Source organism: Topomyia yanbarensis, chromosome 3, assembly GCF_030247195.1.
Source record: "Topomyia yanbarensis strain Yona2022 chromosome 3, ASM3024719v1, whole genome shotgun sequence".
Classification (NCBI taxonomy): Eukaryota; Metazoa; Arthropoda; class Insecta; order Diptera; family Culicidae; genus Topomyia; species Topomyia yanbarensis.
The window spans coordinates 328,407,866-328,424,999 of record NC_080672.1 but is presented as its reverse complement, the minus strand read 5'-3'; the positions used below and the strand labels follow the sequence as shown (position 1 = coordinate 328,424,999).

Here is a 17,134-nt window from a genome sequence, read left to right as displayed (position 1 = left end):
GGTCTGCATTATATAAAGTCTTACACAAGTTTGCGACAATTGTAATTGGCAATTGTCTGAATTGATTGGTGGTCGAATTATGACAATCCATCAACAATAAAGTGGAGTAAAGCTTTGGAATATTAACGAGTCGGCTCTAAACATGTTCAGTGTCTAAAGACAACGAATATTTTGTCATTTAATAATATTTTAAGATACCAAATACAAATTAAAAACGACACAACTTCGTGCATCATTTTGATCAGTTTATACAATTGCTTCTACATTCATGTAAAGCTATATCTGAAGCGTTTTGAAGAAACCGTAAGTATTTTAGCTGACAGGGCCCATGATTTACATGAGTTAATCCTATTTATTTAATTTCTACTATTTTCCTGAAAAAGTTCGATAAAAGTACTTTGTATCTTTAGTTTTGTTTTATTTTGGGACGTAACAATATTGGAGGTGAAATTGCCTGGATATATGCAATATATACAAGATTTCTAACTATATTATCTTATTTTAAAAATGAAATTAATTACAGCTCGTTGATCTCAAGAAAGTTATTCGAAACAGTAATCAATGCTACATTTTACGGTATTTATTTTAGTATTCCGTATAATCAAATTTTAGTAAAGCTTCTTGAACGTTTAGTACCACCTTTTTTCTAAATCAATATATTTATTATATTACTTTTCAATAGAAGGATATTAGTGAATAAATTGCAATTATTCTGCAAACCTGTGCACGACGAACTTGCTAAAGTATTACTTTAGAATTTAATTTTTCGTGGTTATTAGGTAATCTTTTCGGGCTATCCATGTCACTATTTTATTTTCTTCTATGGTGAGAAGCGTGGACCTTTTCTTGTTCCTTCAGGCCAGTTTTTCCATATACTCCGCGATACTTCACAGTAGAGCGTGATACATAAAATTGCCTGCACGCTTTTTTTGATAGAACGTGGTTCTAGTCACTCGAATGAACTTTTGCATGGCAGCCTTCATGTATTTGTACCTACTGTTATTAGTTTTTGTCTATTGATTGGTGTAGAAACCACAATTTTTGTTGATCCAATACTGAGAAGCTGCAAAATTTTCAATTCGATGGTTTCAATCAATCTTATACTGAATCCTCAGAATGTTGATAACTCTTTTTGATTCTATTAGTTGATATTACAAGTTTCTAGTTATATTAATGTGTCATGGGTCCATAATGCGCAGATACCTAAGTTTCACTTGTTCCCATAATGGACCCCCAGTATTTCAATAAAATTTTTTTTTTTAGTTTGTTAGATCTACATCGCAAAAGATTGTGTTAGTGTTAGGTATTAACCAGTAAAACAATATCCTTTTCACGCGTAGTTTATTTATATCAGAGCGAAGTATTATTTTTATAGTAGTAAAAAAAATACTTACAAACCCTGTGTCATGCTGCACTGGATTGAAATTGAGTGCAAATATCAATTTTAAAATGAATTATGGTGAAAAAACACATTCTAATTTCTGTTTAAGTCTTAAAGCTGTCCTGTAACCAACAGTATACGTTAAAAACAGTTATTAATGAGGAATAATTGACAAAAAAGCGTGAGGGGGTCCATAATACGCAAAGGGTCCATTATAGGCATACAAACCCTATAATATTCCCGTAGGTTGCTATTGAATTTCATTTTCAACCGACATCTTGTTCCGGATTACGAGGTGAAGAGTATGGTTACAAAACAAAATTTGTTGATTTGTCCACATCGGTTTCTCGGAATTTTCTGAACCGATTTTGACAAACTTGATTTTAAATAAAAGGTCCATCAGCTGCTGTTGAAATTTGTGTGGATCCGAGTTCTGGTTCCTGAATTACAGGGTGATACGTACGATTACGCAGCAAATCCCAATTCTAACGAATTCTGCGATGAATGTAAAAAGGTGAAATTTTTTCCAAAATGTAAACACAACTGTTGAATTTGTAGATCTAGGTCACTAACAGTCATTCAAAGTCTCTTTGGCCACACTGGCCACCATCGACGGATCCGGAAGCATCCAAATTCAGAATAACGGTTATATTGGTTTCTCGAAAATGGCTAGACCGATTTGATCAACTTAGTCTCAAATGAAAGGTGTTGCGTCCCCAGAAACTGATATTAAATTCCATCTCCATCCGACTTCTGGCTCCGGAGTTACGGGTTGTGGAGTGCGATCACATAGAAAACTCCGATTCAAACCGATACCGCGATGAATGCAAAAAAGTGCTCTTATATATACTTACCAAGTGTAATTATAATGAAAGACATTTCCATAATGTTATATTGTACGAACCAGCTATTAAATCATAGTTTGGAGAAATGAGAAAGGCACAATTGCACCTCTAGGTGGATTAAAACAGGTTTTTTAATATTTGCGGTACTTAATGTACTTTATGGTACTGAATGGAACTTAAAGTAACTAATTAAGTACTATTTTTGGCACTGCGTTGTATTGAAGATTTAGTGCTTGCCCCTCGGATCTTGGAGTTCTAAGCAATTTGTCAAGATGTGCTCTACAGTGGTCCTGGTGTTACATGTTGAGCAGAAAGGCGGGTCGGCGGTAGAGACTGTGTGGGGGTAGGTTACTTTTGTGTGCCCCACGTGTAATCTGGAGAGAGTTCTCTGTTCTCTATTGGTGCGGTCTGTCCATTTATCGGGGCCCCCCATAATTTTTTGAAGGTGTCCCGATTGCCTCCTCTGTTGAGAAATGAAGTCATCGAGAGCCTTTGCCATGAAAGACTTGATAATATCGGCCGATAGTACCGACTTGGTCAAAAATTTGCGGGACAGTCTTCCGCGCGTTGCTAATTGGTCAGCGTTTTTATTGCCACTGATCCCGCAGGTATCCAACATATGGAGGTCAGCGGATCGCAGGTGGTCTCGATGTCCTGGATGTACGGATGCCGAGATTCTCCGGATCCCAATGCCGAGATGACCGACAGTGAGTCAGAGAGGATGATCGTCGGGATATCCTGTGGTTTTCGGGTGATGGCTGAACCGATCGCTGCCGCTTCCGCCGAAAAGACAGAGCAGGTTGAAGGCAAGCGGAAGGCAAGGCCCCCTTCGATACCGCTGATGCCTACCCCTACCAAGTCGTTCAGCTTGGATCCGTCTGTAAAGATCAAGTTGTGGTTGAAGTATTTCTCATAGATCAGTTTGCGGTAGTTCACCCGGGCGATTTCGGGATGATTTCCAGCTCTTAGGATATTTTTAGAATGTTTCTGAGTGTTGGAAAATATCAGTTATGTTTCCAGTTTTCAAGGAAGACGATATGCAAAATGTAACAAACTATAGAGGCAAAACTCTCTGCGTGGGTTCCGAATTGTTTGAGATCCTAGTAGGATATGTCCTCCTTAGTGAAGCCAAGTCATATATCTCAACTGAAAAGCGCGGAATTTTTCCTGGTAGATCTACAACTACCAATTTAACTCAGTTCACCTCATATTGCATTGAAAACATCGAAAAGGGTGCACAAGTAGACAGTGTGTATACTGACCTGAAAGCGGCATTTGATTATGTCGATCATTCACTGTTGCTAGCAAAGATTGAGCCACTGGAAGCGTCACCAAATTTCATTGAATTGATCAAATCATATCTTAGAAATCGTTCCCTCTCTGTAAAATTAGGAAATACTGTGTCATATAGCTTTACCAATCATTCGGGAGTACCACAATGGAGCAATCTTGGGCCTTTGTTGTTTATCCTATTTTTAGTAACGTCTGCTTTGTTATCCCGGCGGGTTGTAAACTTGTCTACGCCTACGGCCTGAAGCTGTTTCTCATTATACGATCCATTGCTGACTGCATAGAGCTTTATAAATAACTAGATGCCTTCTGTAATTGGCGCAGTCGTAACTTGTTAGCTGTCAGTGCCTCCAAATGTTCTCACACGTAGGAAAAACCCAATATTATAGGATTATACGTTAAATGAAGAATTGCTGGAGAGAGTGTTGGTTATCAGAGACCTTGGTGTTCAGCTGGATTTACAATTGTAATCACTATTCACACATCATAGCACAGGCAAACAGAAACCTCGGTTTTATTATGAGAATCGCCAAGGAGTTAACTGATCCGTACTGGTTGCGAGCATTGTAGGTATTTTTCGCTGGTCCGTTACGTGTTTGAATAAATTCTATAATCTGGTGCCCAAACACTAGCGTCTGGATTAATAGGTTAGAAGCTGTGCAAGCCAGGTTCGTCCGTTTTGCTTTAAAACTTTTACCGTGGCGTGAACCTGTGGTGTTTCCATCTTATATTGATCGTTGTCGTCTGTTAGACAAGGAACCACTGGGTTAAAGGCGGAATCCAGATATCCAGAGCCGCTTTGTTGAATATCTTTTAGTCGGTCAAATTGATGCTCCTCGCATTCTTTCACAGATCAATATTAATTTTCCCCCTAGAAGTTTAAGATCGTGGGACTTTTTGAGACCTGATTTTCAGCGTGTAGTATCCACGGAAAAAAACTTGTTCCCAAAATCGTGATAAAGTGCCATGGATTCTGGAACGGTCACGTTTTTACGATACGAAAACAGGATCATGAACAAAAATCGTATGTTTTATAATTATGTTCAATTTCCCTTCAGTAACGCCAGAATCACGCTTTTATAGTGGAAATATTGGTATTTGTTTTATAAACTTCAGTCACGGTTTGAGGCCTGTCAATACCAAGTTGATTTTCTCTACGTGACTAGTTCACAACTTCATGAACATTATTCATAAAATCATAGGTTGACCCATGATGTTATTCACATATTTAAGAACATAAGTTCACAAAATCAGAACATTCTGGATTTTTTTCGTGAACTATTTTACAAAACTCGGAATTTTATTCATGAATCCGTTCAGTCATGATTCCTAATATATTTGTCACGATCCGATATCCGTGCTCGCGAAATATTTCACAAGATCATGAAATATTATACATGACCTCGTGAACTGATTTATAATTTCTACAACAATGGTCACGACCATGCTTGCCCGTGAAATAAATCACAAAATTATGAAATATTATTCATGTATACGTGAACTAGTTCCTAGTATAATAGCCATTCGTGCTCGTGAAATAGTTCACAAAATCACCAAATATTATTTATGTCTTCGTGAACTGGTTCATGATTCCTTATATATTATTCAAGATCCAATATCCTCGAGCACGGATATTGGAACGTGCAAAATGCTTCACGAAATCCTTAAAATATTATTTATGTATTCGTGAACTGGTTCATGATTCCTAGTACAAAAGTCTCGTCTAACCATTCGTGCTCGTCAAATAGTTCATAAAATCATGAACTATTATTCATGGATTCGTGAACTAATTCATAACTTCTAGTACCCAATTTACGATTTATTTTGTGTGCCTGTAATATTTAGAACATATTTCTAATTATTTTCAATTAGATGCAACATTTTAATGAAATTTTCACGTGAACTATTTCACAAAATTTGGAATATTATTCGTGGAATAATTTTTGTTTTATGCACTGTTTCATCAAGGGTCCTATTCTCATAGTCATGTAACCCAGTGACTATAATAAAATTTTCTTCTAGTCACTAGGTGACGTGACTCTGGGTTATTACTCTGACCAGTAATAACTATAAGCAGTAAATATGAGAAAACTATTAGGACCTCGAACATCGTTATTCATTTGATAAGGTTCAGTGTGATGTCTGAACAGAAAACGAAAACTGCGTTGAGCACCACAAATCGTGTTCATGATGTATTTCACAGATACTACTGATATCATCAACATGGGTCGCATTACTTTACGTGTCAAATTCGAAAGCAAGCTCTAGAATAAAATATCACGATAACGTGAACAGAAGTTACGAAAATCGTATCTACTTATGACTAAAATATGACGATACCGTTTATAGAAATTACGAAAATGATAACGAAAGTTAATGAAATCAAGAACGTAAATCACATTACGCGTGTTCAAATTGTCAAAAATCGCGACTGAGATCCTGAAATCATGAACATGAAATATGATGATAAGGTGAATTGAAGTTATGAAATTCACGTTATCGTGAAATCATGATCATTAATCCCACCAATCTGACAGAAAAATCCGATAGTAAACTCCTTAATAAAATAGCAAGCATAAATAAAATAACAAATCGCGAATAAGCTTCTAAAATCATGATTATCATGTCACTGGTGGCTGTGTATTTTCAAATTATGAAGAAGAATCATAACAAAAACTAAACATGTCCAGGGAACGACAACAGTAACCCAAACAAACATTCGAATGTAACGTCATTTTTTTATAGTCAGGGCAAACTAGTTTTTTGGAAACACAAATTGTTTCATGAATACGAGGTTTATTATTTACTATTTCAGGAACTTGGTCACTGTAAATCGTTCAGTTCACGAAATCGTGATCTTTTGTTCATGAATTTTTGAACGGATTTTTTCCGTGTGTTTAGAACGAGGGTAATGTGTATAGTATTTAAAAGCTTTTATGATTTTTTTGATTTTGTACCCATTGATGTATTTAGGACGACAAACCTGATTGACAGTGATATTTTATAGTAATTGTGTGTAGTTCAAGTTAATTGTATTTTAAATTTGTGTACGCCAATGTTCAAAAGAAGATTGAGTTTTTACGCGCTTATTAGGTCGGATAAAACTTAATCAAATAAATAAATAAATAAATAGATAATAACTGAAAAACTAAATAAATAAATAGATAAACAAATAAATGAAGAAATAAATAAATATTATGCACATTTAGGGGATCTAGAATAGTTCTATGTAAGAATTGATTTCCCCACCCCATGTACTTACCAATAACAGTAAACAACAATTTAACGCGATAATTGGCGCAATATTTTGGAACTTCTGTAGAAAAAATGTATGTGCATTTAAAAAATAAAATATTTTAAGGATTTAATCGGATAAGAATAAATTCAAAATAATTTCATTAGCAAATACATTTTTACTCGTAATAAATATAAATCAATTAGCACTGACTCTTTCGAACCGAAACCTAATTAATGAATTTCTTATAATAAATCCCACTGTAAATAAATAAGTAATAATATAATTGCGTTATGCCTTTCTCATATAGAAAGTTAATTTGTTATTTTATTTACAACAGCTGTAATGGCCAATCGACTAATGAATGCTATAATTTGATATCTTGTTTGACAATATAGCAACCTATAGCAATGCTGGATTGATTCCAACTTATCATTCGAAGTTGCCGCTTGTGATTGTGAACATGTTAGGTATGAATGTGTGCTTATATTTACATCCATTTTCTAGGCAAATTTTCTTGAAGTACTACCTTTTCCCGGTGGTTGATTTCGCTTCCCGCCTCTATTTGATCACATCACAATCACAATCATCTTCCAATTTTTCATAGCTTTGATTCATGCTTTTTCGAAACGATTTTTTACTAGGTGCCTCCGCCGCTGCCACTGTTTTACCACTAGCATCTTCGTCCTGTCAAATGGATCCGTTGGCGACATTACGATCAGTGTCATCTTCATCATCACCGTCATCCTCCAGGCTTTGGCCAGGTTTGGGCATCGAATCATCCACCAGGACGTCGGAGAGATGGTCGTATCTGAAAGTGACGGATAAGATATTTTTGATAATGAAGAAGAAATGATTGATTGCAATGAAGAGAGAAAAACAACCACGCGTTTCCATCAAATTAAAATGTGATGGCAATTGATGGTTGCTGGTTAATTTGGTAAATTTTTCAACAAAGCACTTACTTATCGACATGCTCATCAAAATGTGTTAGCAGCTCCTCGTCCTTTCCACCTGATCGGAACTGGCATAGGGTGAGCAATCGTAGCAACGCTAGCGCAATCAGTTGCCCACCGGCCACGGGACTCAACCACAGCCTATGGGGCCACATTATCAGTGCGACGCCTATGGCCACATATGGAAACGAGAGGCGCCAACCGCCGCAAAATCTACACACGTTCCAACATTTGTGACAATCCTCCGAATAGTCATGGCTGTTGAATGTGAAAAAAGAGAAGAAAAAAAGTAAATCTAAGATAATTCAATCAAACGCTCGTTCGCTCTACGATTTCTATAGTCCGCAGTGCCACCACAAACTCTTTTCCGTAGATACATATATGTAGGTAATTATATAGTATTGTCTAGTCTAACGGTAATGGTTTTTACAGTTGTACGCAGAGCAGACAATCGCTGGCCCGTAGATTTCCAGCTTTCTACTCTGGCGTGGTATTCAGTTGGTCCGGGAAGCTTTTTAAAGCAGTACAAAAATGCTAACCTATCTGGAAACGATAAATCTTTGGGATTCCATTCAACGGGTGGGCATGTTGCCAAAATACGAATTGTACCGGGTAGCGTCGTGTTGCATATTTATAAGCGGTTTATAACCGACAAACAGGCCAGTAGGGGAAGGTAGGCAAAGACGGACATCTCATGGTAAATTATTGGCGCATTACGTGCAAATTGCACATAAACCGTGATTTGAGATCACATTCTATTAATATAGTAAATTAAACTGTTAAAATAAAAAAAAAAGATATTTAAAGTAGCCAACCCGCAGTCTTGAAAAAAGTTAGTTTTGCTTAAATATCGGTATTTGGTGAAAGCACGATCTTACAAAACTGTTTTAATTTTTTTAGAAACGTTATAGCATCCCATGTAACAATTGAAGTTTCATAGCACGCTATAAGGGCAATCTAAGTTTTATGAGTGGCTGTAAAATTATGATTAAACCTCAATTGTTACTAGGGATCATTAGTTTTGCATTGAAATTTGCGGTTTGCGAGAAATGCAAAGTGTCCATCTTACCTTCAGTGTCAATAACTGCAAACTTTCCCCTAATTCATTTCACCAGATTTTTGTGAATTCCTCCTTATTTTCAGAACTCAATGCAGTACGTTGGCTGTCTTTGGAGAGCGTAGTGCAGCGGATTCATAATCTATTTCGATGGTTTGGTAGATAACCAGATCAGGTGGAAAATTTCGATTTTCATATTTATGCTTTGAAAACTCCGTTTACGAACCTTTACCTTGACGCATTTGATATCAATTTACAACTTGGTGAGTAAGTTTAATGAATATATTGCAATATTTTAATACTCACGCCGATGAACAGTTGTCCCGAAGGGTAAAACGAGTCACTACGTTAGTATCGGATTCTGATGAGACGAAGTCAAAACGCAAATTCTATAACTAATTTAGTTAAAGGTTTTGTGCTCTTCACGTGTAAATGTGTAAACAATTTTCTCCTTAGTGGGGAAAATAACTTTTCCCTGCGTTTTTTTACACTAAGGAGAAATATAGCAGGGTGCAGCAATTTCAGATTTTATTGTTGCACTTGAGGGGTGTGTAAAGGGTGTAACGATCAAAAACTGATCAACTGCAACTTGACGCATTTTTTCATCGCGCATTAAAAAAAACCTGCACACCTCTCATTTTAAAGAACCAAGAGAAGCAACAAAGTGGAATTTTGATCGCGCGAAAATCCAAACTACTCGCACGCCAAGTTGGTGAAATTATTGAATGTGGCCAAATTATCTGTCACCAACGTAAGAAAAGTGAACGGAAAACGTTTGTCGACGACAGCTAGAAATACTGGATCGGGCGGAAATCGGTTTTCGATGGAGGCTGCAAGAATGACGAAAAGAGTGGCCAGCTGTTTCAAGTAGAACCCCAACCTCTCCGTCAAAGATATAGCAAGTTAGCTGGGAGTGTTATCTATCACCGTGCCTTGAGCTAAAACGAGCCGAACTGCCAACTTACAAGAAGATGATGGCTTCAAATCGTGACACACAAGTCAACACAAGTCGACCTTGTGCAATATATGTGCAGGAAGGAAAATCTTCCATAGCTTTAGTTCACGAACCGTATTTCAATAAAGAAAACTTCTATGTTGGAATGCTACTTGACCCCGTCTTCGTAGCTTTCAACAATTGTGGAATGACAAATCCACGTGAAATGCCTCGTGCATCTATACTTGCGAATAGTGCTATTGACGCATGTCTTATATTCGACCTAACAACTCGCGATATTTGTGCTGTCACGGTCAATATGACTGTTGATAACATAAATAAGAAATACGTCTATTGTTTGGCATATTTGCGCATCAGGAGCTATCACCTTCTGATGATTTCAAAATGGTTGTATCATACTGTATCAGAAATTGGCTTCCCTCATAATCGCTACATAGAGCAGCTCAGATATCAAATTGAGAGGCACCGGATTGATGGAATACTTGAGTAGTACAAATTTGCACATACTCAATGTAGGAAATCGCCCAACATTTGCACTAGCTGGCCAAGAAGAAGTGTTAGATATATACCAAACGAGCTTGAATCGTCGTTATCTGATAATAAGTGCATCGTCTTTGATCATTTAATCGTCTCGCTAGATATCGTCACATATCGTAATCCCAAATCTACGAACCGGGACCTCAAAGAAGAGGGCTTGGCGACTAGATTTCATGGGTATATTCCGACTATTAAATCTGCAAGTGACTTGGATGAGGTCGTGGATAAACCAAACTCACTCATAGTTGCGGCATACCAAGACGCTTTTCCGGTTCGAGTAATGCGTGATTTTAGAGGAGCATCTTGGTGGAATACCAAACTTTTTCGACTCAAAAAGTTAAGTAGAAGAACTTGGAATACCCTTCGATCCTCTGAGCATCGTGGTTGGACAAGCTTCTGCACAAATGTCTCAAGTCTCAACGAGACTAGTAGATTAAACAAGTTATTTTCGAAATCGAAAGACTTTCATGTCAGTTCGATTCGAACTGCTAATGGTGAATACTCGTATGATGAAGATGTAGTACTCAACTGTCTTTTTGACAAAGATTTTCCATGCTGTGCGAAGCCATAACCGATGACTGTCGCTGAGTTCTTTTCAGGTAGTTCTGATTCTTGGGCGTCGAATTGTGACAACCGACTCGATCAAATGGGCGATTGAAAGTTTTGCTCCGTATAAGTCTGCGGGAAAAGATGGAATCATTCCAGTTATAATTCAAATAGGATATGAAAACTTGAAGTATATTTTGGAAAAAGTTCTTACTTGTAGTCTTACAACAAGAAACATTCCATTCCACTAGCGTCGTGAAAAATAACTGTTAAATCCATTCCCAATTGTTGCCGCGTCATATTCCATTCCATTAGCGTCGTGAAAAATAACTGTTAAATCCATTCCCAATTGTTGCCGCGTCACTTGTGAGGAGGCAAAAAATTTAGACCGATCAGTCTCACCTCCTTCTTTCTTGAGCCAGTGAAATGTTTAATCGACCATTACACTGTCCATGATCGCATATTTGTCCAGTTTTCTATGGAATTTCCTATGCTTATGGGACTGATTTATGATCATGGCCAGTACATGGAATACAACATGCATATCAGCGGATGAAGTCTACTACCACCCTGTTACACAATGGTGTCTATAACATTGAAAAGGCTTTTTCACAAAAGCAAACAAGTTTAGGAGTTTTAGCATTAAAAATGCTTTACTCTATTATATGGGGCTAGGGCTAGGTGTAAAACTAAAATCTGATTTCGAACAGCGTCACGAAAATGTAGCATAATTTTAAATTACTGCAGCGTTGTTAATTGTTGATGGATTTGCGTCATTTATACACTAATCGATTCAGAGAAGTTCAACTTAAAAATTGGTTGCAACTATAAATTGAATTGTAATATAAGCAAATATTCAAAATAATAATCCCCGATTTTTTCCTGCAAAATCTTTAAGAAATTAGTGAATGTGACAACCCTGCCGCTAAGCGAAAGCCTCACCAAACATGATGCATTTTCAATGTGACTGTGGTCGTGTCTTGAACACAACCCTTTAATTTTTTCTGGATATTGAAAGTGCTTTTGACAACGTGTCTTTTGTATCCATTTTGAAAGCAGCACGAAGTCGTAGAGTGCCTTCATATATCTCGAATTGGATACACACAATGCTTAGCAATCGATATCTGTGCTTATCGTTAAGACAAGTAGAAATTAGGAAACTGAGTGTCTGCGGATTTCATCAAGGTGGTGTGCTGTCACCACTTCTATAGAACATTTCCATATCAACATTTGAATAGGGCTAATAAGATTTGTAAACAAACTTTTGTTTTGCTGATTTCTCTTAATTTGTTATCATTTCAACACAGAAAACATTTGACATTGATTCTGCTAAGGGTAAAGATGTTGATTCATGTGTATTTTTCATAAAATTCAACTCGTTGGTGGAATAATGAGCGAAATAAGTTTGTTTACAAAAGTCTCATTACTCCTTTTGAAGAATTACTATTGATTTGTGGTCCCAAATGGTTACTTGGGATGAGTGTGCACTTGCTCTCAGTGCACAGTGGTCCAGAATGTGAATTAAGCAGGAATTTTAACATTTTGCTAAAATTAAATGACTTAGCCTAACAGTATGTTAGACACAGTTGTTATACTTTTCAAGACCCTTCTTTTTGTTTTAAGAGATGCTAGGGTGTTTTCTAATTTTAGCAATATTTAAAATTGAACTTTATAACGGTTCGAGATTGAGCTTTAATGTTCTCGATGAAGTTGTAGAACACCACATTTTAGACAGATAAAAGAAGTATAAAAGATAGAAGAGGCTCTAGCTTTTATACTTTCCATTGAACAAGAAATTCAAATGGAAGCTTTAGGGTGTTTCTTAAAAAACGGGTTTATTTCTATAACTTTTGTAGTATTTATTTTACACTAAAGTACTCTTTGGACAACTTGAAAATTATTTTAGGGCTCATAATTTACTTTAAATCAACAACTACTAAACTTTTTTCGTTTCAAAGTTATGAGAACGTTTATATAAAAAATATTACTTTTTAAAATAGCGTTATATCTTCGATTAGGGAACTCAACTATAAATACCGTTGCTGTCATATGAAATAGCATGCCTTGTAGTGTAGATCAACAAAAATGGCAAATATGATATTTTTTTATATCTTGCAATATTTACTCAAAAATAGTTTATTTAACTTTAACTTTCTAACGAGAGAAGTTAGAGGTTCGGTATATTAAGACAAATTATTCTCCTTCAAAATATCTGAAAGTCTGAAGTGATCTTCATGAAAAATCAAAACTGGAAAACTTACAAAGAGAACAATTTTTTAAGAAACATATAATTTTTTTAAGTAAATCTTGTAATATGAAAAGTACACGACATAGAGTTTCAGTGTCTTCGACAAAGTTTTTTAAAATTTTATGTTCTTCAATTTTCTGGAAGACAGCGAACCTCTTTTCGAACCATTAAAAGTTAATTTTCTGATTTAAAAAAAATTAGAATAGTGGGTAGAGACCCACTATTTAAAATAATAGAAAAGTATTGTAAAGTGCAATATTTTATCCTGAAAACGTTACTATATTTTTTATATTGTCCACCGTGAAAGTAATTTAAACACATTACAAATGTTTACTATAACGTTTCAGTTTTAATTTTTTTTCCAGCCTATCCTTTTGATTTTTTTCATAGCTTTCGAAGACAAACATTTTCTTCTAACACATCAACACTCCAGCTTCTATCATTCAAAAGATATGAGCACTTAATATATCAAAAATAGTGTTTTTCATATCAATTTAATGAAATTTAAAAAAAAAAAAATCGCGTTCCCCATTTTTTGCTCAATTATAACTCTAATCATGGCCTTATTTACAGTTGAAAAAGGATTATCTTTTGTTTGCCCCAATGATTTATATTGTTATTTAACAAAAACCCATTTTGGGCGAAAAAGTGCTCATAACTTTTCAACGAAAATAGTTAGATATGTGGTGCCATGAAACAAATTATTCGCCTTAAAACAATCTTAAATTTGTCTGAAGACTACTTTGGTTTTAAATCAATACCGCAAAATTTATTTGAATAAAACAGTTTTTATAAGAAACACCCTATAACCTTCGATTTTAATTTTGTTGTAAAATGAAAAGTATGACAGATAGAGCTTACATGTCTTTAGCAAACTTTTTCAAAATTTGTCGTTTTACAACTTCGCTGAAGCTGAAGCTAGAACGATTAAAAAGTTAATTTTTTGATCTTGGTGAATTTAGAACCACCCTTACATTTCCAGGAAACTGATATAAGATGGTCGCTTTTCCCGGGCACTCCCGGAACCGTCTATTGTGGTCAATGTAAGTTTGGTTGGCCGTCAGTGACCTAGAACTACAAATGTAAGTTGTTTGAGAGGCATTTAAGCGAAATTTTTACCTTTTTTTGCTTCATCGGAGTATCGGTTAGAATCGTTTGCTTTGTGGCCGTACGCCACAACCCATAACTCCGGAACCGGAAGTCGAATCGGCATGAAATTTAATAGCCATTAACGGGGGCGCAACACCTTTCATTTGAGAATAAGTTTGGTTGATTCGGTCTAACCATCTCCGAGAAACCGATGTGACTGCTATTCTGAATTTGGATACTTCCGCCGGGGCTTCCGGAACCGATGATGGTGGCCAATGTGGCCAAAGAGACTTTGAATGGCTGTTAGTGACCTAGTATTACTAATTCAAGCAGATGTGGTCACATTTTGGAAATTTTTTCACCTTTATACATTCATTGCAGAATTTGTTAAAATCGACATTTTCTGTGTGATCATACTCATCAGCCAGTAATTCCGGAACCAGAAGTCGGATCCATTCAATAGCAGCCTATGTGAACGTTGCACCTTCCATTTGAGACTTTTTTTTTTAAATAGCCCGCCTCTTACCCCCACACCAAAAAGCTCACAAACGGAGCCCCCTGGTAGTGGACACATCAGTTCTCAGCGTACAAAAAAAAGGTCAGCACAACAAAACAAAGTTACGAATCGCGGAAACGCTGAGAACAAAAAAAAACAATACGAGACCGACAAAACACAAAATTTGACAAGAAGCTACGGCGAGTACCCAGCGGAAAAAAATCCTTTTAAGGGTCCCATCGTAGCTTATCAGGAAGCTCATAATAATTTAAATTTATTTATTACTTATTGCTAGAAAAAATGCATTTATCAATTGTTTTTATTAAAAAAATGTTAACCAATTATAGCTAAAGGAATAAGCTCGATTGGTGGTGAACGAAGTTTATATTAAAAACTCTCCTATTTTATTTTTTACAATTAGTTTCAATTTTGCTTGGAAACGAGTGCGACATGTTATTTGCTTTAAATCAGTAGGAAGCTGGTTGAATAACTTAGGTCCGATGAAAGAAATGCGTCTTTGACCAAGGTTCGTGGATACTCTGGAGTATAATCATGTTTTAATGTTAAATGATTAGCTTGTCTAGTGCTGTGAGCTCGAATGCCTGTTGTAAATTCTAGATTATTATGGGCAATGGTATTATGCAAAGCATTGTGGATGTATATTATTGTTTGGTAGTTAGTCAACCCAAGCAAAGGTAAAATGTTATGGGCATTATTATTGTATAACAAAATAGTAGGGTACATAAATGGTTTTTTATAAATAATTTTAAGACATCTGTTTTGAAGCGTTTGCAGCTTTTTCAGATTCGAGATACTGGCACGGCCCCACACAGATACAAGGTAGTTCAGCAATGTGTGGATGTGCGCATAATAAAATTTTAGAAGTACATGCTGGGGAACAAAAGAGCATACTTTACGCATAGCCCCACATAACGATGCAACTTTTCTCTCTATAGATGTTATATGCTCAATCCAGGAGAGTGTGGGGTCTAAGTGAAGTCCTAAATATTTGAAGCAGTTAGTTTCCTGAATTACAGACTGTCCCATTCTTGGGTCTGGATGCACGCCTATAGCTCTTCTAGATGAACGAAACAGCATATATTTAGTTTTTGATAGCTTCAAGGAAGGCACTTGCACTAGCTGGCCGAAAAGAGGTGTTAGATATAACTCTCTGCTCTGACAGTATGAGATGTATGAGTTGGCAAACTGGCACGTACCAAACGAGCTCGAATCGTCGTTATCTGATCATAAGTGCATCTTCTTTGATCATTTAATCGTCTCGCTGGATATCGTCACATATCGTAATCCCAAATCTACGAACCGGGACCTCAACGAAGAGGGCTTGGCGACTAGATTTCATGGGTATATTCCGACGATTAAATATCCAGGTAACTTGGATGAGGTTGATGAAACAAACTTCCTCATAGTAGCGGCATATCTAGAGGTTTGTCAGCTTCGAGTTATGCATGCTTTTAGAGGAGCTTGGTGGAATACCGAATTTTTTCGACTCAAAAAGCTATGTAGAAAAACTTGGAATGCCCTTCGATCTTCTGAGCATTGTGGTTAGAAAAGCCTACGTACAAATGTCTCAAGTCTCAACGAGACTAGTAGATTAAATTAGTTATTTTCGAAATCGAAAGACTTTCATGTCAGTTCGATTAGAACTGCTAACGGTGAATACTCGTATGATGAAGATGTAGTACTCAACTGTGTGTTTGACAAAGGCTTTCTAGGCCTTGCCTAGTCATAACCGATGACTGTTGCTTTTCTGGTAGTTCTGATTCTTGGGCGTCGAGTTGTGATAACCGAATCGATCAAATGGGCGATTGAAAGTTTTGCTCTGTATAAGTTTCCAGGAAAAGATGGAATTTGTTGGGCCCATTGTCTCACTGTCACGCGAGTATGCAGGTCCGTTGACATCTCATCGAGATGAGCATCAATATTCTGGTTAATGTTGATAGGGCATGTAAACAGAGAAGGTAAGAAGAAATAAAGTGTGATGAAAAGGTGATAGCAATTAAAGTGAAATGTTAGGTAAAGAAATCGTAGAAAAAGACGGTATATAGAAAGTTAGTAGGAAGTTTTTAAGGTTGCTAGATAGTTTTATTAAAAGTGGATTGTGGACGATTTACTCGAGTGAACGAAGTTGCTTGGAGATAGAACGCCACAGGACTTTTATAATGAAGGAAACTATACCGCTTTACGTGGACGAAGAAAGACTAGGTTAGAAAAGGGAGACAGGTACAAATAGTAACAACACGAGAATTAATCGTGCGTGACGTTGTACGGATTTAAAGCAAGAGGGACAAATACAGATCAGCTGACGACAAAAACACAGATTAAATTAAAAATCAATATCGTGTTGTTGGTTTGAAAAGGTGTAACAAAGAGGAAGAACGACAAAGTGAAAGGGAAACAAACAATTCATTGATCCGCTGAACACAAGGCTGATTTCAAAGTGTTTGTTTCACTTATTGTATACAGGCCCGTAGCCAGGAT

At 36.4% G+C, this 17,134-nt stretch overlaps 2 protein-coding genes across 2 annotated transcripts in view; one reads left to right on the top strand and one right to left on the bottom strand.

Moving 5' to 3' along the window:
- Positions 1–6,938: 6,938 nt before the first annotated feature.
- Positions 6,939–17,134, bottom strand: part of LOC131686728 (uncharacterized) — a 90,441-nt gene continuing 80,245 nt past the window's right edge. Inside the window, exons 5-6 of the mRNA XM_058970660.1 lie at positions 7,717–7,965; positions 6,939–7,562 (exon numbers count right to left, since the gene is read on the bottom strand). Coding sequence (XP_058826643.1) covers positions 7,442–7,562; positions 7,717–7,965 — 370 coding nt within the window. The 3' untranslated portion in view covers positions 6,939–7,441. The remainder of the gene's footprint in view (positions 7,563–7,716; positions 7,966–17,134) is intronic.
- LOC131686727 (tubulin beta chain-like) overlaps positions 8,930–17,134 on the top strand; it is a 120,595-nt gene continuing 112,390 nt past the window's right edge. The window contains exon 1 of the mRNA XM_058970659.1: positions 8,930–9,027. The gene's annotated coding sequence lies outside the window, so the exon portion shown is untranslated. The remainder of the gene's footprint in view (positions 9,028–17,134) is intronic.